Source organism: Ochotona princeps, chromosome 8 (genome assembly GCF_030435755.1).
Source record: "Ochotona princeps isolate mOchPri1 chromosome 8, mOchPri1.hap1, whole genome shotgun sequence".
Classification (NCBI taxonomy): domain Eukaryota; kingdom Metazoa; phylum Chordata; class Mammalia; order Lagomorpha; family Ochotonidae; genus Ochotona; species Ochotona princeps.
In genome coordinates, this window is record NC_080839.1 from 63,057,799 (window position 1) to 63,082,451 (window position 24,653).

Genomic DNA, 24,653 nt, shown 5'->3' on the forward strand with positions numbered 1-24,653 from the left:
GGGATCCCGGGTGCGTTCAAGGCGAGGACTTTAGCCGCTAGGCCACACCGCCAGGCCCCACCCAAGTATATGCTTTACATCCATAACTAACTCGTTATACAGCCCCTTTGCTGCCTAGACTCCCAAGTCTACACTCTACTGGGCTCCTGTTAAATTTCTTGCATCCTTGAGACTTGGGGAATTCATTTATAGCCTTCACCCTCTTTCTGAAAATTCTGTTTAATCGAAGACTTTGGCATCTGATCACCATTTGTCTGTCCACCTCAATGCCACGTCTGATGGAGTGCCTTCAGTGTCTTCAGGATGACACATCAGCACATCTCATAGTTTCTAGATACCCTCCTCTTCTCTGCTCTGCTTCTGCCTCCCAGTCCTGTGACATCACCTGTTCCACCTCCAAGGCCACTGTGCTAAACCTCACTTCCTGCTCCCATCATGGGCAACTCTCTCCTCTCCTATACTGTCCTCACGTTCCTAGGACCTTCCGTCGTCTCCTGGTCTGCTGGACTCCTGCTGGCCACTCTGCCTTCCTCACACAGGTCTTAGGTCTTCTTCCCCGAAAGCTTTGCTGCTTCGTCAGGGGACTCTTCCCCGATGCCTGCCCAGGATGACCCTCGTCTGTATTTGCTTCTCTGCTCCTGGAACCCTTCCCGAGAAACATCACTAGAGCTTCATGGACCTCGCTCTTTCACCTTTGTCGTTCCTCCTCACTGCAGAGGACATAAGGCCTTCCCAGGGTGCAGTGGGAGAATCTGAGCAGTAGCCAAAAGCCCAGTCTTTCCCCTCAAAATAGCTCCTCCATCTGCTCTGCTGCTGGATTCTACATGACTTTGCTAAACATTTTGACTGTTATTTCCCACTTGTTTACACTGAACAACTTTTCTAGCCTCCCTGAAACCCAAAAGGTCTTGGCTTTAAAATAAGGGTCACTCAGGGCTGCTTCTGGCCTCTGTGGCCCTTTGTACAAAATCGGAAGTTGCCCCTCTGGGTAGGCATGCAGCTGAGTGGGCTGAACTAGGTACACTTGGATAGTGCCACTTGACATGACCATCCGTAGCCTGAGGTGCCTGCCTCCACAGAGTCTTGGGGGAAAATAAAGACGAGACCACACAAAGCACCCAGAAGTGAACTTGACTCTGAGCAAAGCCTCCAGAAAAAGAGCCAACACACCCCCCATAAGCATACTCTGCTGGGGCTGCAGCGCACTCCACCCCTCCCCCACACTACCGGCCCTGCTCCACAGGGGTTATCACTGGGCTCCAATTGACACCAGCGGGCAGAGCTCTGGAAGGTTGGAGTGTGAGTGGTAGGTTCAGCAAAACAACAGACCCAGGATCACAGTCCAGGGCCTCAGGCAAGCATGGAGTATGGGAGGAAAAGGGGAGTGGGACAGTTAGGCAGACAGAATAGCTTGAAAGGGAGAAATAGAGGGATAACATGCCAGAGTCCCCGTGACAGCATTGCCCCAAGTCCTGGCAGCAGAGGCTGGCCACTCCAGCCCAACCTCAAAATCCTGGGGACAGTGTCCCCAGGAGCTTCTGCCTCTTGGGTCACCTCATGGCTGTCCTAGAGTACCATCCCCACTGCCTTCTACCCTTCACTCACCACCTAGAAGTCCCAGGTATCCCAGGAGCTGCTTGGCTATCACCTCACTTCCCTGATGCCCCTGAGCTTCCAGGAACCCTGGGGTGGGAAAGGCCTACCACCAGGGAGCAGGAAGAAAGAGCTGTAGAAGGCCATGTCATTCTGAGGAAATCACTGTGAGGTCTAAAGAGTAGCCACCCGGGTGTCTTTATTGAAGGAAGGTGAATTATATCATCACCCATTTGGCAAAAAAATAATTTTCAGTTAAAGGTTAAAACCATCATGTTGTGTCAGTGAGAACTACTCCATTATTTCAGAATGATTGATTGGAAGGCACTTCAGTTACAGGAGAATCACGGTGATACAATACAGCCTCCACTTTTAAAGCACTTTCCTTTAAAAAAAAATCATACCAGCCAACATATAAAAATAGTTACACTGGAGATGTAAATCAACAGGCAAGTAATTTATTGGCACTTAAAAGCCTTGTGTATAAATAGATTTAACAATGAAGCTATCAGGTAACTCTGGACCAAGACAACCTAACCTCAACTTTCATTGCCACAAAACAAAGGCAAGTCACAGGGAGTTCAGCAAGGGCTCTCTGGCTACTTAGAGGAGAACACGGACCAGGAAGTCAGGGTAACTTAGAGCACAGAGCCAGGCAGCAGGAGATGGGGCAGGGAGCGGGGCAGAGATGAGGCATCCACCCTAAGGAGTTCCAAATTGTCCCTGACTGTTGGTCTGTACCAAAATACTCAGCACCAAGTACTCAGGGACCTACATGAACAGAGGATTACAAGTCAAATTCTTTTCAGCCCTGTGATCTCCTTGCTTATTTCCTCCATGCCTGCCTCCAACAAACACGGCTGGGTGGCCTGGGAGCTGCTTGCAGGCAGCTGGTCCGCGTGCAGAGCTGCAGCTCTGCCATTTACTAGTCATGTGATCCAGTAAATCACTGCACATCTCCAACACTTGAATGCTCCCTGGTGCGTTAGTGTTTTTCACCCCTGAGGTTGGAAGGGGTGGTGGGAGGATCAGTATAAAGACAAAATGAGGTCAGCCCATACAGCCCTTCCTATCCATGGTTTCCACATCCACAGATCCAAACAACCACCAGTCAGAAATATCCCTCGCTTTCGAAATAACTAAGAAAAATCACAATGGCCATGCTCACAAAGGCAGCAGCATGGATATGTCTCAAGGACAAGGTCATTAAGAAGGTAATTGTTCAAAACACAGTGGAGGACGCAGTCCTCAGGGCATTTCCAAAGCAAGTGTCTTCCCAAGCTGGATGTGAAATAGTCAGGAGTGGCTCTCAGGAAGCCCAGAAGGACCCAGTCCCCTCACCCTGATTTACACCTGCTGGTCCTGCCCGCTCTCCCACATCTCCCTCCACCAGACACCTTAAGTTCTTAAGGACTGAAGAGAAATCACCCTCTAGAGAAAAAAAAAAAGTATATTTTGGGAAGAAAATACTGAAGACAAAACATTCCAGAAAGTTCCAAAAAGCAAAAATTGAGTTAGCCATGTGCTGAGCACCATGCTGAATCCAGATGCAAAGAAAATAATTTCAGCATTGCCTTTTATTGAACTGGCAGTTGTTACATTGGTTTTTGTCCTTCACAAAATTCCTATTAGGGAGATGTTAATCATTTCATTTATCTATAAGAAAAAAAATCACAGAATTTACATTAATTTTCCCAATGTCATAAAGCTAGTAAGTGGCAAAACCAACATTCAAACACAGAAGATATGACTTCCAAGCCCACACTGCCAACAGAAGTAAATCTTTACAGCAGAACGGACATAGAATTAGAGTTCTCAGTATAAGGACAAATATGTTCCAATATGTCTATCAAAACACTCAATCAAGCCTGGTCCACAGTAAGTCTCCGTAATTATCCCAACCATGTACTTGGGAGTTAATCACTACGTAGTAAAGTCCAGGAAATAACTGTCAAGGTTTTCAAACTTTACATTCCTGTATAACTCGACACACACATAGGCACACACCCCACAAGCATAAACACAGCCTTACAAAAAAAAAAAATAGCTGGAGTTGTTTATTTGCACAGTGGTGAGATGCTCCTTGGAATGCCTGAATCCCAAGTAAGAATGTCTAGGTTAAAGTCATCATCCATTCCCGATTCCAGCTCCCTGTTGATGCACTCCCTGGGAGCTCAGGTAGTTGGACCCCTACCATCCATATGGCAGGTCTGCATTGAGTCCCTGGCTCCTGTACGTGGCCTGGCTTAGCCCAGCCCTGGTGACTACGGTCATCTGCAAAAGGAACCAACAGATGGGCACTCAAACTCGCTCAATCTGTTCTACTTTTTCCCTTTCAATTAAATACATCTTTTTTAATCAGCTGCATTGAGCTATTTTCACACAATAAAATTTTAGGTATATAAAATTTTATATCTAACCACCATTGAAAACAATTCTGATTTTCTAACACCCCAGAAAGTTGCCTGTGCTGCAATACTTAGCCCCTGATGACCTTATTGTTGCTATCTATACACCTGCTTTTTCTAGTATTTCATTTAAATGAAACTATCTAGAGGTCATGAGAAAACAGAATCAATAGGATAGAAATAAGATCCTGGGCCCGGCGGCGTGGCCTAGCAGCTAAAGTCCTCATCTTGAAAGCCCCCGGGGTCCCATATGGACGCCGGTTCTGGTCCCGGCAGCTCCACTTCCCATCCAGCTCCCTGCTTGTGGCCTGGGAAAGCAGTTGAGGACGGCCCAATGCATTGGGACCCTGCACCCATGTGGGAGACCCAGAAGAGGTTCCTGGTTCCCGGCTTCGGATCGGCGCACGTCGGCCCGTTGCGGCTCACTTGGGGAGTGAATCATCGGATGGAAGATCTTCCTCTCTGTCTCTCCTCCTCTGTGTATATCTGGCTGTAATAAAATGAATAAGTCTTTAAAAAAAAAAAAAGAAATAAGATCCTAGGAAAGGTTCATGGAAAATTAAGATAAAACTTGTTTGGGTACAAATAAATCCTGAAATCCGGGAAAGCCCAGTGGCAGATACAATTCAGTTCAAGGTCTGAGGACTAAGAACTGATTGGCAGGTCCAGTGGGGAGCAGATTCAGGGTGTCCCAGCTGGTGGAAAGGTTTGCATTTCCTCCTGCTTGTTTTATCTGGGACCTTAGTGGATTGGATGATATCCACCCATATGGGTGAGGGTGGCTTTCCATTACTCCATTGACTTAAATATGGTAGTCATTACCTGACACACCCAGAATGTTTTACCAGCTCTCTGGTGGCCCTCACCCAGTGAAGTCAGCACATAAAATTAGCCCTCACAGAAACCACTCAGTGTGACGTCCTCCTGAGCCTCACTTCTTTCACTTAGCACAATGCTTTCCAGACTCATCCAAGTCACTGTATCAGCAGCTGCTTCCTTTGTATTCCACAGCAGTTACTACAGGACATGGCTGTACCAGCTTGTGTGTCCACTCATCACTTCAGGAATGCCTGGCTTGCTTCCAGTTTGAAGTGACTATAAATAGTTTTGCTATGAACACTGACAAATGGGTCTTTTTTATATGGTTTTTATTCTTTTCTTAGGAATTACCAATGTATTTGAAAGTCACAGTTACAGAAAGAGAGACAGGAGAGAGGTATTTCATCCTCTGTTTCACTCCCCACATGGCCACAATGACTGAGTCTGGACCAGGCTGATGACAGAAACCTGGAGCTTCATGTGGGTATCTCCTGTGGCTGGCAGGGGCTCAGGCACTTCAGCCATCGTCCCTGCTTCTCCCTGGCCATTAGCAGGGAGCTGGATCAGAAGTGGAACAGCTGCACCTCAAAGCAGCATCCATATTTGATGCGGAAATGGCAAACAGGTTTTACCCACTATGTCACAATGCTCCCTGGTGAATATACGTTTAACATTTGATCCTGACCAAAAGCCTGGGAAGCAATGGATATATGTTTTGCTTTGTCTTAGAGAAATATCCAGGAGTAGAACTGCTGAGCTATTTAAGTGTATGTTTAACATGAGGAGGAAATACCAAACTAGTTTCCAAAATTCTACATTATTTTGCATTTCCACAAGCAGTACTTAAAGAGTTCCCAGTTGCTGCACAACTGCAAAACCCTTAGATATATATATTTTTGGGCTGCAGTCTTTATAGTAGATATTTGTGTAATGGCATCTCATTGTGTGTTCTGAAGCGTTTCTAGTGTCTAATGATGTTAATAGTTATTTACCATCTAATTATCTTTTTTGATTAAGTCTTAAAATCTTTTGGTCATTTTTACTGGAATGTTTGTTTTAACGGGTTGTATTATAAGAATCCATCATCCACTGTTTCGCAAATATTGTCTCATGGTCCATGGCTTACCTTTTAATATTCTTTGAAGTGCAAAATTTTTATTAAATTGTCAAGTTCAGTGTCTATTTTTTACATGTTTTGAGCTTTTACGCTCCTAAGAACTTTGCCTAGGGAAAGGTTACCAAGATTTTCTCCCATTTTATTCTTTTATTTTTATTTTTTTTATTTTTAATTCATTAATTACATTGTATTATGTGACACAGTTTCATAGGTATCCCATTTTATTCTAAAACCTCTGTTAACTCTTACATTTAAGTCTCTGAACCATTTTAAGTCGTCACATATGCTGTAAAGGTTCATGTTTTTCATGTGAATGTCTGTTTCCTGCCCATGCCTCTTGTTGAGGAGTCTGTCCCTTCCTCTTGAATTACTTTTAGTACCTGTTTTGAAAACAAATTAACCAAGGCCAGAATTTGGCCTAGCAAGTAAGATGCCTGCCTCCCATAACAGAATGCATGGGTTCAGTTCCTGGCTTCCTCCCAGTTCCAGCGTCCTGCCAATGCAGAGGTTCTGGGAGGCCACGATGATGGCCTAAGCACTCGGTCCCTGCCCACACCCCGGCCACTCTCGTGTGGAAGATTCAGATGGAGTTCAAGGATCCCATTTCAAGCCAGCCCAGTCCTAGACACGTTAGGCATGTGGGGGCTGTGAGCAGTGGATGAGAGCTCTAAATGTGAATGCATCCATCTATGCTTCAGATACAACTGTTTAATTAAAAGAAATTGACCAACTGTCCCGGTTCTTCTGTTCATGTGCTGTGCGTGTCTGACCTCACATCAGTCTCACTGATCTCTGTAGTCACAAGTCTGCAGAGTTTATGCCCTCCAACTCTGCTTTTTCAAAAGTGTTTTGCTATCCAAGCATTTTGAATTTCCAATTTAAAAATATATTTATTTACTATTTGTTTGTTTGAAAGGCAGAGTGATATAGGGAGAAGGAGAGACAGAGACACAGAATCGTCCCTCCTGGGTCATTCCTCAAATGACCACAGCAGCCAAGACTGGCCCAAGCTGAAGATCAGCGCAAGGAACCCCAGCCCAGTCTCCCACATGGATGGCAGAGACCCCAGTACTTGGGCCATCTTCTGCTGCTGACTTGGGTGCATTGGCAGGGAGTTACATCAGAAGTGTGGTAATTGGAAATTAAACCAGCTTTCCAAAAGGGGATGTCAGTATCACAGTGGTTTAATCCACTATGCCACAACACGAGTGCCCCATGTGCCAATTTTTAACAATTATCACTGGAGAATTTTATTGTGATTGGTATTCAATCTACAGGAATAATATTCCACCTCTTAAAAGTCTCTTAATGATGAAATTATACCATTTGCAACTAGATGACCCTAACTAGAGCCCATTATGTTCAGTGAAATAAGTCAATCCCAAAAGAACAAATACCATATGTTCTCTCTAATATAAGGAAACCATCATGCAAAGTGTAACCTCAATAACCCGTTCCATACTGGGGTTTTTTTTGGCTGCATCCCATGTGTTTTGATGTTTTTTATTTCAGTTTCATTCCTTCCAAATACTTTCTTTTCTTTTGTTTAATTCATCACTGGCTCATGGATTACACAGTGGCATCATTTTACCTAAGAGACTTTGTGTTCTGTCACCTATGCGTTGGTTACTCAGTGGTGCGTTTTTTCATGGTAATTTTTTTGTTGTTGAGGCTGCTGTTGTTCTATTTCACATCGGTTGCTGACCTTATTTCATGGCTTATCATTTATGGGAATACATAGTGATGGAGCAATAGGGACTACCATATCCAGATGTGACAATACAATGCAGTATGCATCCCTGCTTCCAAATCAAAGATGGACTCCCAATGAAACTGTTGGAAATGTGTAAACAATAGGATGCTGGACTGTCTGACATTGCGTGTACTAGCAATGTCGGGTCACACTTAAATAACAGACTGATGGAATTATGACTCCTTATGAAGGACTATACTATTGCAGCAACATGGAGAAAATCTGTTGTAAGGTGGGAGCTTCTTCTGGGTCTCCCATGTGGGTGCAGGGCCCAAGGACATGGGCCATCCTCTGCTGCTTTCCCAGGCCACAAGCAGGGAGCTGGATGGGATGTGGAGCAGCCAAAACACAAACTCGTGCCCATATGGAATACACTGCTCGAAGGCTGAGGATTAGCTAGCTACACCACTGGCCCCATGTCAATGTAAATGCTTAACAAAAGTAACAAGAACAGACATCTTTAATTTGATTACAGCCTTGATAGGGAAGCACTCAGTCTTTCTCACTGTCTGTGATTTAACTATACATTTTTCACAAATGCTTCCATTCCAAATATCCTAAATCTTTATCATGGATGAATAAATAATTTTGTCAAATACTTTTTCTGTTCCTATTGCTATTAGCATAAGGTTGGTCCAACTATATTAATTTTCTTAATGCTAAACCAGTCTTGCATTTCTTGGATAATTCAAATTGGTCATGATATATTATCATATGTATGTATATATGCTATATATACGTAAATTATATCCATTTGATTTTAAATGTTTTAGGAAAAGATTTTTGCATCCATATTTATGATGGATATTGATTTTTTTCTCTTGTAATGCCATTCTGTGATTTTGGTGTCCAGGCAATGTTGTCCTTAGCAAATCATTTTGGAAGTGCTACCTCACCTCCTCTATTTTCTGAAAGGATCCATGTAGAATTAGTATTATTTCTCACTTTAATCTTTACAAGAATTCTCCAATGAGATCACCTAGTCTAGAGTTTTCTTTGTAAGGAACCTCCCCATCTTTAATACAGGAAGGCTTCTGGGTCTCATCAACACATGATACACCCTTGAGAATGAAGGAAAATCAAGCTATAAAAAACCACTGTTCCCTAAATAATGCTCCTAGTACACACTGTTCTACCAAACATTGTATCTTCCAGCTTTGCCAATAAAGGATGATAACTGAAATGCTTTCAATAGAATATTTTCATATAGGTATATTTTTAAACCTTTCTTAAAAATACTGTCTGCAGCCAAAAAATACCCAACTAGCTAACAAGATATGTAAATCTGATTTCCATCAGTGATGCTACATCATCTCCCGTGATCCTGTGCCTCTGCTGTGGTCAGACCACACGTGAAGGCAAAGGAGGCACAGAGTGAGGCTTACCTACTCATCACATATTTTTATTACCTGGAGCAAGATGTGTTACAGGGGCTGGTGCAGTGGATCAATTTGCTAATTCTCTGCATGCAAAGACTGGCATCCCATATGGATACCAGTTTGTGTCCTGGCTGGTCCATTTCCCAACCAGTTTTCTTATTGCCTGCAAGCCCCAGAGAATGGCTCAAGTATTTGTGCCCCTGTACCTTTTAGGGGAAACCTAGAAGAAGCTTCTGGTTCCTGGTTTCAGATCAGCTCAGCTCTGGCCGTTGTGGCCATTTAGGGGAGTGAACCAATGCATAGAAGTGCTCTCTCTCTCTTTACCTCTCTCTCTCTCTCTAGATCTTTCCAACAAAAATAATAAATCTTAAAAAAAAAAAAAAGATGTGGCACAGAAGTGAAGTCGCCTCTACAGAGGCCCATCTTCCACATCAGAGTACCTGGCTTTCAGTCTCACCTCTGCTTCTGATCTAGCCTCCTGTTAATGTTCACCCTGGAAGGCAGCAGATGATGGCTCAACCACTTGGCTCACTCACTGATCCAGGAAACCCAGATGAAGTTTTCCTGGCTCCAGCCTGACCCAGCCCCCAATTATGAGCCTTTGGTGATTAAACCAGCAAACGAAAGCTATTTCCCTGTGCCTTCCAAATAAAATTAAGCATTCTTAATATATTTCTTAAAAATTTGGAAAAGAATTACCAGCTTTTAACAAAGCAAGCAATACAAAAGCACATAAAAAGAAAAATAACCTTGCCTGCATACCTTGCAAATAAGATCTTTTTTCTTTTATGGAAAATAGAATTTAGTACCTAATCAGGAAGTTGGATCAGCAGTGGAGCAGCCAAGACTCAAATTGGCACTTATTTTGACGTGCCAAGCTATAACACTAGCTCCACGTTTTTTATCTCCATGGACCTTTTGAAGACCCTCCAGGCAGATATTTTTCTTTTTCCCTTCTTTTTTCTCCTAAATGTGAAATCATGATGGGTTCATCATGATGAATCTCCTTTGTTAGCCTAAAAATAACTATTTTTCCAGGCATGTACATGTATTGCTTATGTTTTCTTAATAGCTGCCATGCTCTCCTTAACAAGAATGTATCAAAGTTTACCCATCCATTCCCCTATCTGATGGTGTTCCCAGTGTTTGGCCTTCTGGAAATCATGCCACACTAAGCATCTTTGTGCTTACTATGGCCTTTACTCCTGTGGAGATTCGTGGAAAGGGATTTCTGGGACAAAAGACATACACAGTTCCTAGTCATTTGTACATATTTTCATGTGTTTATTCACCATTTATTTATGGTTTTCTGAAATTACAGATCTGTATTTTTACAATCTATATTTTACCCATTTTTAGATTTTGTTTTTCCTGACAATCTGAAATTGTTCTTTGAAGATTAAGAATATGACATATGTATTACAAGAATGCTTCCCAACTATTTTTTTTTTAATCTTTTTGTTAACAGTGTCTTTGGACATACTTAAAATTTTTTTCTCAAAATCTCATTTTTCATATGCTTTTTGAGTTTACTTATTTGTGGTTTCACACGAGTTATAAAGATATCCATTTAAATCTTCTGTTTTGCTTTTTACATTCAAGCCTTCAATTCTAACAAGGAATCAAGACTTGGAACCCTTGAGTTTGCCATATTTCTTCATGTTTTGTGGCATTTCCAACTTTTCGTGGTACATGCTCAGTACAGATCATGGTTCCTCTGGTTTCAGGCCTTTGCAGCAACCTCAGGAAGGACAGCCACCATATCTGTATTTTTTCATTGCATCCTTCAGGTACATGTTGCAGAGAACACAAGCACTCCAAACCATTATGGGAAGGAAGAATTGAATTCATACCCACAGCACTAAGATCCCTTAGCAACTGGGATACTGCCTGTTCATACACGTAGACAAGGGAAACGTTATTCTTCTCGTTGAAGCCATTCAGAGACTGTTGAGCTAACTCTATGGTTTCCTCCCTCTAGGTTTCTGTCCTCTGAGGCTGTCCTGTAAATCTGCTTCATCTGTAAGGATTCCCTTCTTCAGGGAGGCTTTCTTCAAACCCAAAGACATTTATAAACATTGCCACGCTACTCAACATTTCACCCAGCATGAACTTTACTATTGGTTCAGTCAAATCCTTCTCAGTGCCAGGCACATAGCACATTACTATTCCAAATGCAGCCACCATAGTCTTGCATGTCAGGACTCGCAGTGAAGGCTGAAGACCAGCCCCAAAGTTTGCTACTCAAAGTCCTGGGGCTAAGGAGCCAACAAACTGGGAAAAGGTAGAAAATAATCCAGAAAACTGTTGAATATCAGAACGGCTTCTCAAGGAAGACTGTGATCACATATTGTTTTAAGCACACATCTGTTAACGAACATACAATAAAGAGCTATCCTGTCTGAAGGCAGAGATCAATGGGCTTTCTCAGGATATTTTTTGCTTGGTTCCTGTGGGTCCTTCTCCAGGCTGAAGCTCTGGAGAACAAAGCTCTGAGACAAAGGGAGAGACCCACTCTGACTCTCTGTTGGCTTTGGAATCAGAATCTGAGTGGCTGTCAGAACTCCCAGCATTTTAACTGATTGTCCGGTGAGGGCAGGAACACAGAAGGTGGGCCCAGAGCACCTTGAATGCCGAAAACGAGAAAAGCAATGCAAGATGAAATGATGGGGTACGTCAGGGGAACAAACTCAGAGCCAACAGAAAAATTGCCGGTGGCCCAAGCCTGAACAATATGAGTAAAAACAATGCTGGCATTTCAGGTATAGCCTAAAAGAACATATACCCAGATCTTATGGATATAAAGATGAATGAATGTGAGAGACAAAAATCCCATACAGATCTCCAAATCATTTTTTTTAAAGATTTATTCATTTTATTACAGCCAGATATACACAGAGGAGGAGAGACAGAGAGGAAGATCTTCCGTCCGATGTTTCACTCCCCAAGTGAGCACAACGGGCCGGTGCGCACTGATCCAAAGCCGGGAACCTGCAACCTCTTCCGGGTCTCCCACGCGGGTGCAGTGTCCTAATGCATTGGGCCATCCTCGACTGCTTTCCCAGGCCACAAGCAGGGAGCTGGATGGGAAGTGGAGCTGCCGGGACCAGAACCGGCGCCCATATGGGACCCCGGGGGCTTTCAAGATGAGGACTTTAGCCGCTAGGCCATGCCGCCGGGTCCCAGATCTCCGAATCATAACCAGACACTTCATTAACTTCCTACCTCTTCCTAACATGCCTTGTGGCTTGCTTCTGAAGCATACAATGTAAAAAGATAACAAAGTAACTTCACAGTGAAAAAACCTGGCAAAGACCGCCTGGGACAGGTGACTAAGAGTAACATCATCCTTGGAAAAATGTTGCTACTGTATACTGCTGATTTGATGTGTGACACTTCATCTCTATGGTCTTCCTCCCCCAAGCTAAGCCAATCTGACCATAAGTAGATCTCAATTGAGGTACATTCTACAAAATACTTCACTAGTTCTCAAAAAGCATGTCTAAAACTGTGATAGCCTACCTGAGTTTAGGGAAACATGACAATTAAATGCAATAGGATATTCCAGATAGATCCTGGAACAGAAAAGGGACACTACACAAATCTAGTAAATCCAAATAAAGTATGAACAGCTACTTCCAGTGATTTTATTGTGATAAATGTGCCCCACATAAAATGTTAACAGAACTGGGTGTGGGGCATTTGGAAATTCTGTACTATCCTCTACCTTTTCTTTAGATCTGAAGTTATTCAAAATGGGCGCTTAATATTTCTAAAGTGAGTAGCTTAGGCACCAGATTGCCTGCTTATCTGCACAATTGTGCTTTTATTTACAGGGTGCTGGTGACAGTTTCGTGGGAGCACTGGCCTTCTACCTGGCTTATTATCCACATCTGTCCTGGGAAGAAATGCTCAAGAGATCCAATTTCATCGCAGCAGTCAGCGTCCAGTCTACGGGGACACAGACATCTTTTCCATACAAAAAAGACCTTCCACTTACTCTATTTTGATTGCTGTTAACCCCCACATAAAACAGACTCAGGATCTGCAACTCATAGCTAAGATTTATTAAAAAAAAATGTCCTGTTCTCTTTACTTGCAAATATGTTCAGTTACTAAAGTCATCTTCATTTACTATTTACTTTGCTATTGATGCATCTGCAGAGCCAACCAGAATTTAAAATTCAAGTTAGGAGGGCCTAGCACGGTAGTCTCATGGCCAAAGTCCTCACCTTGAACATGCCAGGATCCCATATGGGCGCTGGTTCTAATCCTGGTGGCTCCACTTCCCATCCAGCTCCCTGCCTGTGGCCTGGGAAAGCAGCTGAGGACAGCACAAATTCTTGGGACCCTGCACTCACGTGGGAGACCCAGGCTCCTGGCTTTGGATCAGCTCAGCTCCAGACACTGCGGCTGCTTAGGGAGTGAATCAATGGACAGATCTTCCTGTCTATCCTCTCTGTATATCTGACTTTCCAATAAAAATAAGTAAGTCTTACTTTTAAAATTCCAGTTAAGAAATGCAATACTACCAGTATTCAGGGACTGGCAAGCTCTGTTGTCAACAAATTACTAAAGTTCTATGTACACTTATATTAGGGGCTATGGCCAACAATGCGTAGAACCAAAGCAGTAAATGTTACTCAAGTGCTGTAAAAACTGAATTTTTGCAAATTAAGCACAACCTCTGGGACATATTCAGACTGTAAGCTGAACACTGCAAGACATTTGTTAAGCCAAATGTTAAGTTTTTTTAAAAAGGGGGATCCATGCATACCCCATATCCTTTACGTTGGCTTAGCTAAAATCAGTAGATTTGTCTTGTAACCCAAGACCATTGTGTATACTTTTAAGCTAAAAATAGCTAAGATCTCACTGATGATTGCTTTGAATCAGAGTGATAATGAGATGCCATAAAAGAGCTGACTGACTATGCCACAAGCCCCAGAGGCTCGCCAACTGCCGCCATCTAATTCTGTTTTTAGAGAACTGCCCTGCATTGCCTCTGAGATGCAGATGGGGCTGTGAGGCTGGAACACTGGTATCCAGAGACAGCGTTGGTTTCTTACTGCTTGTGGCTGGCTAGTCACCGTTACTCTCCCATACAGAAGCTTCAGGTATGGAGAAGAGTTACCAAAAAAATAAAACCTCTTAAACCAGGGATTTGAAAAAAAAAAAAAGGAAACTGCACAATTTTGAAAAGGCATGGGAAACAGTAGCCTAAGAAGGTGTGCAGCCTAGGAGAGCATAAGTCCATGTGGGAACACGCTCCAGTGAACCCTGTGATCAACCAGGCCTTAGAAGCTCTTGCAGAGGCTGCTTATTTTTTTTGTTTTGTTTTAAAATTTTTATTATGAAAGCTATAGAGATGCATATTATATATATATATGTATATATACATACAAATCCATTATACATAAATAAATATATAACAGATAGGTAGAAAGAAAAGATCATGTATCTTCTGGTTACTGCCTCACATCCTGCAGCAGATGGAACTGGGCAAGGCCAAAGTCAGGAGCCATGAACTTGATCTAGGTTTCCAATGGATGGCACAGATACAAGACTTGAATCATCATTGGCTACCTCCTCCTCCCACAGGACCCCAAAACAAGAGACAATGGGGAAAACAGACCTGGGGCTGCATCCTGGGGCTCCTGCAGCAGAGGAAACAGTCCAGAGAGCCAAGATTGGGGAAAGTGTCTGCACATCCCATATCGGGCCACAGGCTCATGGCCAAACATTCACAGGATTCAGCAACCAGAACTTCACTGAACAAGGACAAAGGACTGCCATGGATATTCCTCAGAGAAAGACACACAGGTGGCCACCAGACACATGGGAAGTGTGGCACTGGGTTACCTTATGTTCCAGAGCTTGGAATTGATCCCACCTTCACAGTGACCCAGGTTCCTGTTAATGCACCCCTTGGGTAGAGGCTGCTTATTTGAAAGCACAGATAGGGAAAGACAGAGAGAGATCTTTTATCCAGTGGTTCACCCCCCCAAAAATGGCCACCACAAGTGGGCTTGGCCAGGCCTAGACTCCATCTGAGTGTCCCACGTCGGGGACAGACGCATTAGCAGGGAGCTGGATTGGAAGTGGAGCATCCAGTTGTGGAATACCAGCATCACAAGCAATGGTACCTCACAGTAGTTTTAAACACAATAGTTCCCTTTCATTTGAAAGACGAATCCAGAGGCTGAGAGCCCTTAAGTGGTCCTGGAAAATCCCAGTTTCGGCTTCCGTGACCAGGTTTCAGGATATGGACCAAAGGCATTCTTCCTAGTTAAGTGAGCACAGGCTGAAACTAGAAGTTCTCCTGGTTCCTTTTGTGTGGCGAGGCTTCCTTCAGATCCTCACTGCTTGCCCTTGACATCGCGGTTACTATCTGGGACTCTGTCCAACCTCACTCCTCAGCGTGACGCAGCCTGTTCTAAGTGCAAGCAGCAGCAGGCTGAAAACTCTTACACAGATCTCATTAGGAAAAACATCTTTTATTACATGAAACAATGGCTATTTTTCAGTAATGTAGTTAGGTTTTTTTCATTCCAAATAGTGGGGAAAAACATCACTGAAACACAATAGCACAGGCTATTTTAATGTTTTTTATTAAGGGCTATAAAAATATCCAGAAAGATAAATAAATATGATGCAATGATATATGTCCTAATATGAAGAATTTTCTTTCACTGCATTGTTTTCCTTCACAATGGCCTTCAAATCACAGGAGGCACTGATTCCATGCCATTTCCTCTTTTATTACGCACCGCAGGTTTCTGAATCAGTATCCCACCCTTAGTCTTCTCATTTATAAATCAAATTCATTTGCAGTCCAATATTTAAAGGGAGCGTAATTTTTTCTGTTCCATGAAGAGGACTTTTTTGTTCACTGTAGGGGGAGAAAAAAGGATTGTAGCAGAAAACCAGAAAATGTCATCACAATTTTTATTGAGAACGTGTATCAGAGCCCATACGCCTTCTCCCTCATCTTCTTTTACTATTCCTTTGACCTGAAGACAGGGCTGATTTGCAAGCTCAGCTGCTCAATCCCAGAGGCCAGAGAAGGGAGAAAACATCTAGGAAAACAGGATAGAGCCACCAGCCAGTCAGCGCATTCTTGGAAACCCACAAAGCTGTATTTCAACCAACGTGAAATGTACATTTAAAAAGAAAACTAGGGCAACAGTGGCAAACAACATTTTCACCCATGTGAGGTCTCCTCTTGTAGCAAATAAGCAGAGAGAGGGAGCTGGATTCCAGAGCAACAGCAGATCATAGAAAAGGAGGCCTGGCTGAAAGTCAACCCACGCGCAGTCTCCAGTCTCTCGCAACAGTTTAATACACCCAAATGTGAATTTTTAATTTTGGTAATAGACTGTTTCAGACAAAATGTCATTAGTGTAAACACTATGTAGCTCTCAGAAACAAAATCAAAACAGACGTGCTACCTGTCTGGTTGAAATGCAAGCAGCTAGATGCTGGATAGAAAGACTTTCACAGTTCCTATAATGCCTTAGAACACTCCAGTAACACACATGGTGAATGCCTCACAGACAGGGTCAGACCCTTGAAGGAACAGCATTTGGATGGATGAACTGAGAGAGTACTGAATGGGCTGGGGGTGCAGATGAATAGTAGCAGGAAGCAGGAAATACAGTGGGACACTACGGCCTTGAACGCTAGACTGACTATAGTGGACAGATCTAATTTAAAAATAAATAGGAGGAGGATTAAGTTGGCTCCATGTATTAGAACAGAAACTTAAGAGTCAGAAAGGCCACATTTAAACCTTGACTCCACCATTTGCCAACTCTTGAGTCCTTGGGTGAATTTCTCAAAATACTGAGTTTCCACAGGCAGGTGATTTGGGGTAGCAGGTAAAAGAGCCAGCTACGGCACCAGCATCCCATCTGGGCACTGGCTGGAGTCTCAGTTGCTCCACTTTTGATCCAGCTCCCAGCCAATGCACACGAGACAGCAACAGAGGATGGGACAAGTTCTTGGGCCCCTGCAGCCATGCAGGACACCCAGATGAAGCTCCAGCCCCAACTCTGGCCATTGCAGCCATTTGGAGACAGAGAACATCTCTGTCTCTAACTCTTTAGATAAATAAAATACATCTTTAAAAATAAGCAAACAAACAAAAAACACTGAGCTTTCCTGTTAAAGAGAACTCCACTTCCCTTCTGGAATTGTTGCGAGACATGCACTACACACTCAGTTCATGTTAGCTGAACTGAAATGACACCGCCAGCCACAATTATCATCGTAAATTAATTTTGTCAAAATATTTGCTGCTCAATTCATAGAAGAATACATTTGTTAAGTTCTTTCCTTACATCAGACCTAAATCTATTCTTTTTCAATTAATGTTTATACTGTCTTGTTTGGTCATGCAAGGAATTAAAACTGACACGTTTTCATCCTCCTTATGATAAATCTCCATATATTTAACTAAGCTTATTAAGCATATGCCCCGGTCTTTTATCTTCCTCCCTGGAAATCGGCATCCAGCTACATGCGAAAAAGAAGGCTGCGCAGTCTGCTGCTGCCATAGCATACTATGAACCGCTCAAACAGCTGAGATTTTGTCCATGCTTCCTTACCTGGCTTCCCTCATGAGGGACTAACAAAACACCCTCAAACTAATAAAACACATCCTCAAACTAAGTTTACTCATTGCAGTAAATATACTAGGAGCACTGCCAAGCTAAACTGGGCAATGGTACAAGCCCCAAGGCAAACATCCTCACAAAAGCTGCAGGACAAAGGGAAAAGGAAAAAAAAACAAAGCCTGCCAGGCGTCCAACAGGTGGGCAGAGAGCCAGGCAGACTGCTATCACGTCAGAGAACGTTCTCTTCTTCACTTCTTCCTTCCGTAAAGACAAACGTGCCATCAGGTTCTGCCCATTTCCAAACAAGAAAGTTATAACTGTCTATTGCTTCTGTATTTATGCATTTACTCGTCTATTTCTCACTCACTCACTTAGAGGATAGCGCTAGAGTTCCCATGTGCTGCCCAGTACCTGTACCAGCCTCAAGCCAAAGCCTGAGCCAGCCTTCCAAGCTGTTTTTATATGAGAGGGAAAGGGACAGAGAGAGAACTTCCAACCACTGCTGTCCTTGTTGCAGCTGAGCCAGGTTGAATGAAGCGGGCCTCCTATGGAGTACCAGGACCCACACCTTCAGCTCAGCACTCCTGGCCTCACAGGCTGTGCATCAGCAGGAGGCCAGAGCAGGAGCAGAAGCCAAGCACTGGACCCGGAGGCAGGCTCCCGGGCGGAGGCTGGAGCACTGCACCCACACCTGCTCCACAGAGGGATCGCTTTGCCCACTTTGTACTTACGGTCAAAGCTGCTTATAGTGAATCCTTTCTCAATCTCAAAACTTAAAAGCAATCTATTGTATTCCGATCACTACTACACGAGAGATGAAATTTTCCAAACACTTTCATACTCAAATTATCAACAAAGATTATTCAATCAGCATTTATTAGTGCTGTGAAGTTTCAAAAATAAATTCTAAGAGTTTAAATGATGGACAAATCATTTGTTATAACCGCATTTTCACCAGCTAACAAAGAAGTCAGTAAAAATACCATAATAACCCCAAATCAAACCTATCATACCAACAATTTTTATACCATATAAGGAAATTGCCTCAGTCAGCAGGTACTAAACTAAAATCCTCTTTTTACTATAATGAATGGCCAAATATTTGAATATCATAAAAACTTCAGGGAATTTTATTTCTATTATAAAATGGAACTCAAGCCATTTGAACTGACAATTGTGCTTCTCAGAGCCTTTTCTAAATGCCTCCCATGCTAACCGTATTAAGCAGCTGAGTATAAAGGGCACAAAAATGAAATGAACCAGAGTTTAAAAACAATAATTAGTTTGCTAGCTTATTTTGCATACATCTGCACATACAACAGAGAAACAAGACTGGCTTCCACCAACATCAATCAGGAGCTGGGGACACTTGTCCATGACAAATACTTCCCTCTGCTGAGGCCCTTGAAATGACCATTATAGCACGTGGTAGACGGCAGAAGATGGAAAATCAACTTCCCACCCTTCAGCACTAACACAGACTCCACACTCCTTTAACTTGCATCTGGACCCAAGAACTTGGCACTCCCTTCTCAAGACCCTTGTCTGCAGACAGCACCTCCTTCCCCTTCACATCACTAAAGCAAACCATCTCCTGGTCTTTCCCCTCTAAAGTCTGGTCTGCCCACCGCCTCCCGTCTTCAGCCTCCCATCTCCTCATCCTCTCATGATCCTCATCATAAGTTGTCACTTCTCTCCCTCTCAAACCACACTGGCCAAGAGGCACCAGGACTGGATCCATCGCTGTCCTGGTGTATCTCTGATCCTGGGCCAGTTAACTAACACCAATGGAAGCACCCAGTACACATCCTGGTGAGTGAATGCTGCAGCAGCAAAGATATCACAAATCTACCGGAGGTGTTCGGTCTGGAAAGCAGGCCACAGGCCCTGGAAGCACTGCCACTGTGGGTTCACTTCTCTGGTTCTTACCAATTGGATCATAATGCAGAAGAGTCAGTTTCTCCCGTAGCCGGCTCCTCTTCGTGTTGAAGGAGAAACCCGTCCCCGCTTGGCTTACCATTCTCACCAGAATGGTTCTAAGATTAAAAAAGTAAGCTGTTATAATAATACCCATCGCAACAGTATTATACATTTTTTAATGATACATTTTTGAACCCAGAAAACAGCACTTGTGGCATGGCACATCACTCAGCCTCAACAAAGTTCAGTTGTAAGACAGCCTACATTTTCCATAAAACACAATTTGAATGACTTTTAATCCCAAGGTCTGCTCCGCTACTGAGTGACCTGGTATCAACGCAACCAAAACCCTAAGACCATTCAAGCCATCATGTGGGACTAGTCTCAGACACCTGACTTTCTTAAGGTACAGAAGCTGGGAGGAGGAAAATACAGAAGTCCTGGGAACCACAGCTCATTCGTCGGGCAACTGTGAAGCTGGCTGTCTCAGAACAGCCTTCCCTTACAGGGCACAAGTACAGGAAGACAGCCAGGAACAGAAACAGGAAGAGATGAGAAGTTTGAGACTGCTAATGTACAAGTCTCACGTCCTTCCTATTTCACTGCAGTTACAGTCACCCAAGGCATAAAGTCCATGCTTGCCTCACTGCATTTGCTCATACCTGTATGGACATCACTCTTCAGGTGTCTTGTGCTCACCCCCCCCCCACCAACCTACAGCAAGTTAATTATCTCTTATGTTATTATGAAACAAATTTGGAGCTGTACGACACAACAACTTGTCACTTTCGATGTCCAGCACAGTGACACACAGATAATCATTCAAACTACGAAGATCCAACAAGTATCTTTCACGTGCTTACTCCCTAGAAAGCACTATGGGAAACTGGGAACTTTCTAGTATGAAAGGTGAGTTTATACACAAGGTCTAAAATGCAAACCAGACATGAAAAATATCACAAGAATGGTACCAAGAACATGAAAGGTAGGGAATACCTGTGCAGCAACCAAAGGCACAGGATTCCTACAGAACCTAGGGGTAGGAAATTGCTGTGTGTTCTTCTCAAGATTTATTTTTTTCAAAAGGCAAAATAACAAAGAAAGAAATATTTTCCATTGCTGGTTCACTTTCCAAATAGCTACAATAGCCATGTCCAGGCCAGGCCAAGCGCACCGTCCTGCTCTCCCATGAGGGCGGCAGAGACCAAGTTCCTGGGCCATGATCTGATGCCAAGTAAGTTCACTGAAGCTGGATCAGAAGAGGAGGTGCAGCTGGGACTCAAGGCCGCACTCTGACACTGCATGCGATGGCAGATCCACTGTGCAACAACACTACCCCTGTTCTTGCAAGATTCATTTATTTAAAGGAGTGACAGAGGAGACACAGGAAACACCTTCCATCTGCTGGTTCACTCTGCCACTGCCTGCAGCAGCCGGCAGCAGGCCACGCTGAAGCCAACAGCCATGAACTCCAGCTGGGTCTCCAACACAGGTGGCAGGAAATCAGATAGTTGGACCTTCCAGGCCCATTAACAGGAAGCTGAATCAGAAGCAGAGGCAGCACTCAAACTCGGGACTCTGATATGGGATGCAACACTTTGAAGTACAGGCTTAATCTGCTTCACTCCTGTCTAGAAAGTGAACAATTCTGACCTATGGGCTAGTGGATCAGTGATACCAGCATTCCACATGATTGATGGTTCAAGTCTCAGCTGCTTCCATTCTGATCCAGCTCCCTGCTAATGTACCTGGGAAAGCATAGAACGGTCCAAGGGTTTCAGCCCACCACCCATTTGGGAAACCCAGATGAAGCTCCTGGCTTCAGGCTTTGGCCCAGACCAGTCCCCGTCAGAGGCCATTTGGGAAGTGAAAAACTCAACAGCAGGAAAAGCTACCTGAGTCCCAGTACTCTTATTAGGAGGAAAATACTAATGTTTTAATTAAATTTAATCCATAAAAAATGTAAAAGGTTTTTGATATCCTGAAATCTAACAGGTAGTTTAGAACTGTCCTATCTGTAATGCACATGACATCTTCAGTAGTTACATTCATAAATACCAAATGAGTATTTCTGGTCTTTCTAGCATAGCACAGAATCCTTAATTTATTTCACTATTTTAAAAAATGCTTTATACCATGAATGCAAAGGATTACAAAACTCTTTCAAACAGGCTCTGACTTAATCAGTAAGTCTGTTTCGCTGCGGTGTGCTTCAGACAAATGAACCCTGATCCTCCAAGGAAACAGAAGGAAAAAAAAAGGTGGCAATGCAGGCAGAGCACAGCCCAGAGGTTTGTTTAGGAACCTAACAGGGAGCTAAGGAATACGGGGACTGGGCAACTCTAGTGAAGTGTTAGGATGCTCGTTCACGCCACTGGTATGGGGTCCTAGTTCCCCCAACGCACAGTCCCTGGCTCAGACCCAACTTTATGATGATGGGAATGTACTAGGAATCCTGACCTTTCCTTGGACTACAGATCCACGATACTCTCCTGAGATGCTGTGGGGCAGCAGCCAGTCCATCCCCCCCACCATGCGACCACAAAGCAGAAATAAGCAAGCCCTGGGGTCTCCGTTGTGATGCCCAGAACCAAACACAGGTTCAACTTACGATGGGTTTAGCAAGACACAAGCCCAGCCTGAACTATGGAGCATTTGTATGTAATTAACTAAATGCCAAATGGCCTGGCTTCACAGAAAGATTCATTGGTAGCAGCTCAAAGAACACATTCAACATAAACAAGTTCTTAGAAAATCCTTTACTTACTTTGACTTGCTCTTGGCAACTGTTTTGCAGAGAGAAGGGGTTGGGAAAGAAAATAAAAACATAAACTGATTATCACTCATGCAAAGTTCCTATAAGTGTCTATAATAACCGAAAGTACTCTATTGATGGAGTACTTGTCAGTCAGGTAACAAGGGGGCTTCAAAAGTTTAAGGTAAATAGACTTTAACAAGTTTTGGTGCAAAATTTTGCAGTCTCTGCAGTCATTTTATGCTTTTTCAGTAGTATGCATTTTCCATGAACTGTGTGAACTCTCGAATGCCCTGGATATTAGAGATGCCGCTATCACTTTTTAGATGGAAGCTAAAAAGCCGATCACAATCAATCCGCCCAGTGCTTTACAGGACCGCGGTTCGAGCCGGGCCGGCGACCTTCCAGGCCCTGTCGGCTCCGCAGCACCTCCTCTAAGGTGGCCACGTCGACCTGCGCCACCTCTAAGGCGCTTACTGTCCTGTTTGGAAGTCAGCCTGTGCCACCCTTAGCCAGGGCACCAGGCAGAGAAGGGAACGAAGTCCACCCGGGAAGGTAGCAGGGAGCGGGGCCAGGGCTAGCGGCCCTGCCCGACTGCGTTAACACCGGGCAGTCCGCTGCTGCCCGCTTGTCAGAGTCCGAGGAGAGCAGGCCACGAAATCTGGGGTCCCTCCCTGCTGGGACGGCCACTGACTGCGGACAACTGCCCACGGAGCCCTCGGCTCTTCAACAGCCCCAGCGACCCGCAGGGGGTTCCAGACCCGACCCGGCAGCCTCGCAAAGCTTGTCCTGCTTCATCCCGCCCTCGCCGCCGCCACCGCCGTCAGCGCCACTTACAGGAGACAGCGGAAAGGAACATGTCGACTGCTCCCAGAAAGCCTCCGCCACCGTCCCCAAGGCCCGCTACAGGCAACTGCTTCCGGGGGCACGGGCCGGTTCCGGAAAAGCATTTCCAGGACGTGCCCAGGTCACGCCTCCTCCTGGCGTGCGGGAGTTTTCTGGCGCGGTGGTCTGTTTTTCACGCTGTGTTCGGCCTCCGTTCCCCGCCCTCCCTCCCGAAAGCTGGGAGTCAGGGAAGTTTTAGGTCTTGGGCTTCTGAAATGCCTACAAGAACTAGGTGTGGGCTCCAGCTGAAGTCTCCACGATAGCCAGGGGCCATCACCTGTCAGCTTCCGTAGGTGCCAGTGACCGCTCCGCCTGCTGAGAGGAGGCTGCAGCTGCGACTTGATCACGGGCGAGCATAACAGTGTCTTCGCCTGCACCAGTACCTGAAAAAAATTTTATTAGTGTCCAGGGTTCGTGCTGCGGACCCTCCCTTCCACCTATGGGTTGTAGTTTGCCGCTTTCCAAACTTGTTTCGCTACATAACGGCCAACGCCCGCATTAGAGCACAGGAACCGTTCCTGTCAGCTGTTCCAGCACACTTCCCTGTCATCAGACACCATCCTACCCAGTTAAGGACTGCGCTCAGTCCCCCTGGAGTTAGGAGTCGGCCGTGGGCGGCCCCCATTCCATGATTCTCTGGTAGAACTCTGGGGGAAATGGGGGAACCTCCTTTACTGTGTTTTCAAATGCCCAGAGTGCCTGATAACTGGATTCCAATATCTGAGCTCAAGCGAGTACTCACATAACTCAACTGAATTTACAAAGCTGGTAAATAGACATGTCAATAAAACCGTGTTGCTGGAACTAGGACCTAGCACTGTGCAATCATTCCTTCGAAAAATTATTTTGAAAGGCCTGGAGTTACAGGGCCTGGTACATGGCACAGTGGCTAAATCCCCACCTTGCACACTCCAGAATCCCGTATGGGCACCGGTTCATGTCCCAGCTATTCCACTTCCCATCCAGCTCTCTGTTTGTGGCCTAGGAAGGCAGTCAAGGACAGCCCCTAGCCTTGGGACCCTGCACCCGCGTGGGAGACTCAGAGGATGCTCCTGGCTCCTGGATCAGCTCAGCTCCAGCCATTGAGGCCAGTTGGGGAGTGAAACAGTGGATGGAAGATCTTTCTGTCTGTCTATCCTCTCTCTGTAAATCTGACTTTCCAATAAAAATAAATCTTAAAAAAAAGGCAGAGTTACAGAAAAAGACGGAGAAACAAGGAAAAAGAGTGATCTTCCATGCACTGGTTCACTCCCCTATTGCTTGCAGTGGCTAGAGCTCAGCTGGCCCGAAGCCAAGAGCTTTTTGCAGGTCTCCCACATGGGGCAGGGTCACACATACTTGGGCCATCCAAATGGGATGCCAGTGCTACAGGCAGTGGCTTTACCCACCATGCCATGGTGCCAGGC

General features: G+C 44.5%; 2 protein-coding genes across 2 annotated transcripts in view; one reads left to right on the forward strand and one right to left on the reverse strand.

Annotated features, from left to right (window-relative positions):
* RBKS (ribokinase) overlaps positions 1-13,324 on the forward strand; it is a 104,655-nt gene extending 91,331 nt beyond the window's left edge. The window contains exon 8 of the mRNA XM_004582696.4: positions 12,906-13,324. Within this exon, the coding sequence (XP_004582753.1) occupies positions 12,906-13,079 (174 nt within the window). The 3' untranslated portion in view covers positions 13,080-13,324. The remainder of the gene's footprint in view (positions 1-12,905) is intronic.
* Positions 13,325-15,664: 2,340 nt separating this feature from the next.
* MRPL33 (mitochondrial ribosomal protein L33) lies at positions 15,665-23,332 on the reverse strand. The gene is made up of 4 exons (XM_004582695.4): positions 23,200-23,332; positions 22,375-22,393; positions 19,617-19,723; positions 15,665-15,961 (listed from the first exon to the last, which is right to left on the reverse strand). Exons 1-4 carry the CDS (start codon positions 23,219-23,221, stop codon positions 15,912-15,914), a joined length of 198 nt encoding a protein of 65 aa, XP_004582752.1. The 5' UTR covers positions 23,222-23,332; the 3' UTR covers positions 15,665-15,911.
* Between the last annotated feature and the right edge of the window lie 1,321 nt (positions 23,333-24,653).

What these genes read in the sequence shown, in the direction of transcription:
- MRPL33 (XM_004582695.4), bottom strand. Translation starts at nt 23,221, where the DNA reads ATGTTCCTTTCCGCTGTCTCCT. An exon ending in TCTGCATTATGATCCAATTG is followed by an intron (nt 15,962 to 19,616) that starts GTAAGAACCAGA and finishes CTCCCCCTACAG; the next exon opens with TGAACAAAAAAGTCCTCTTC.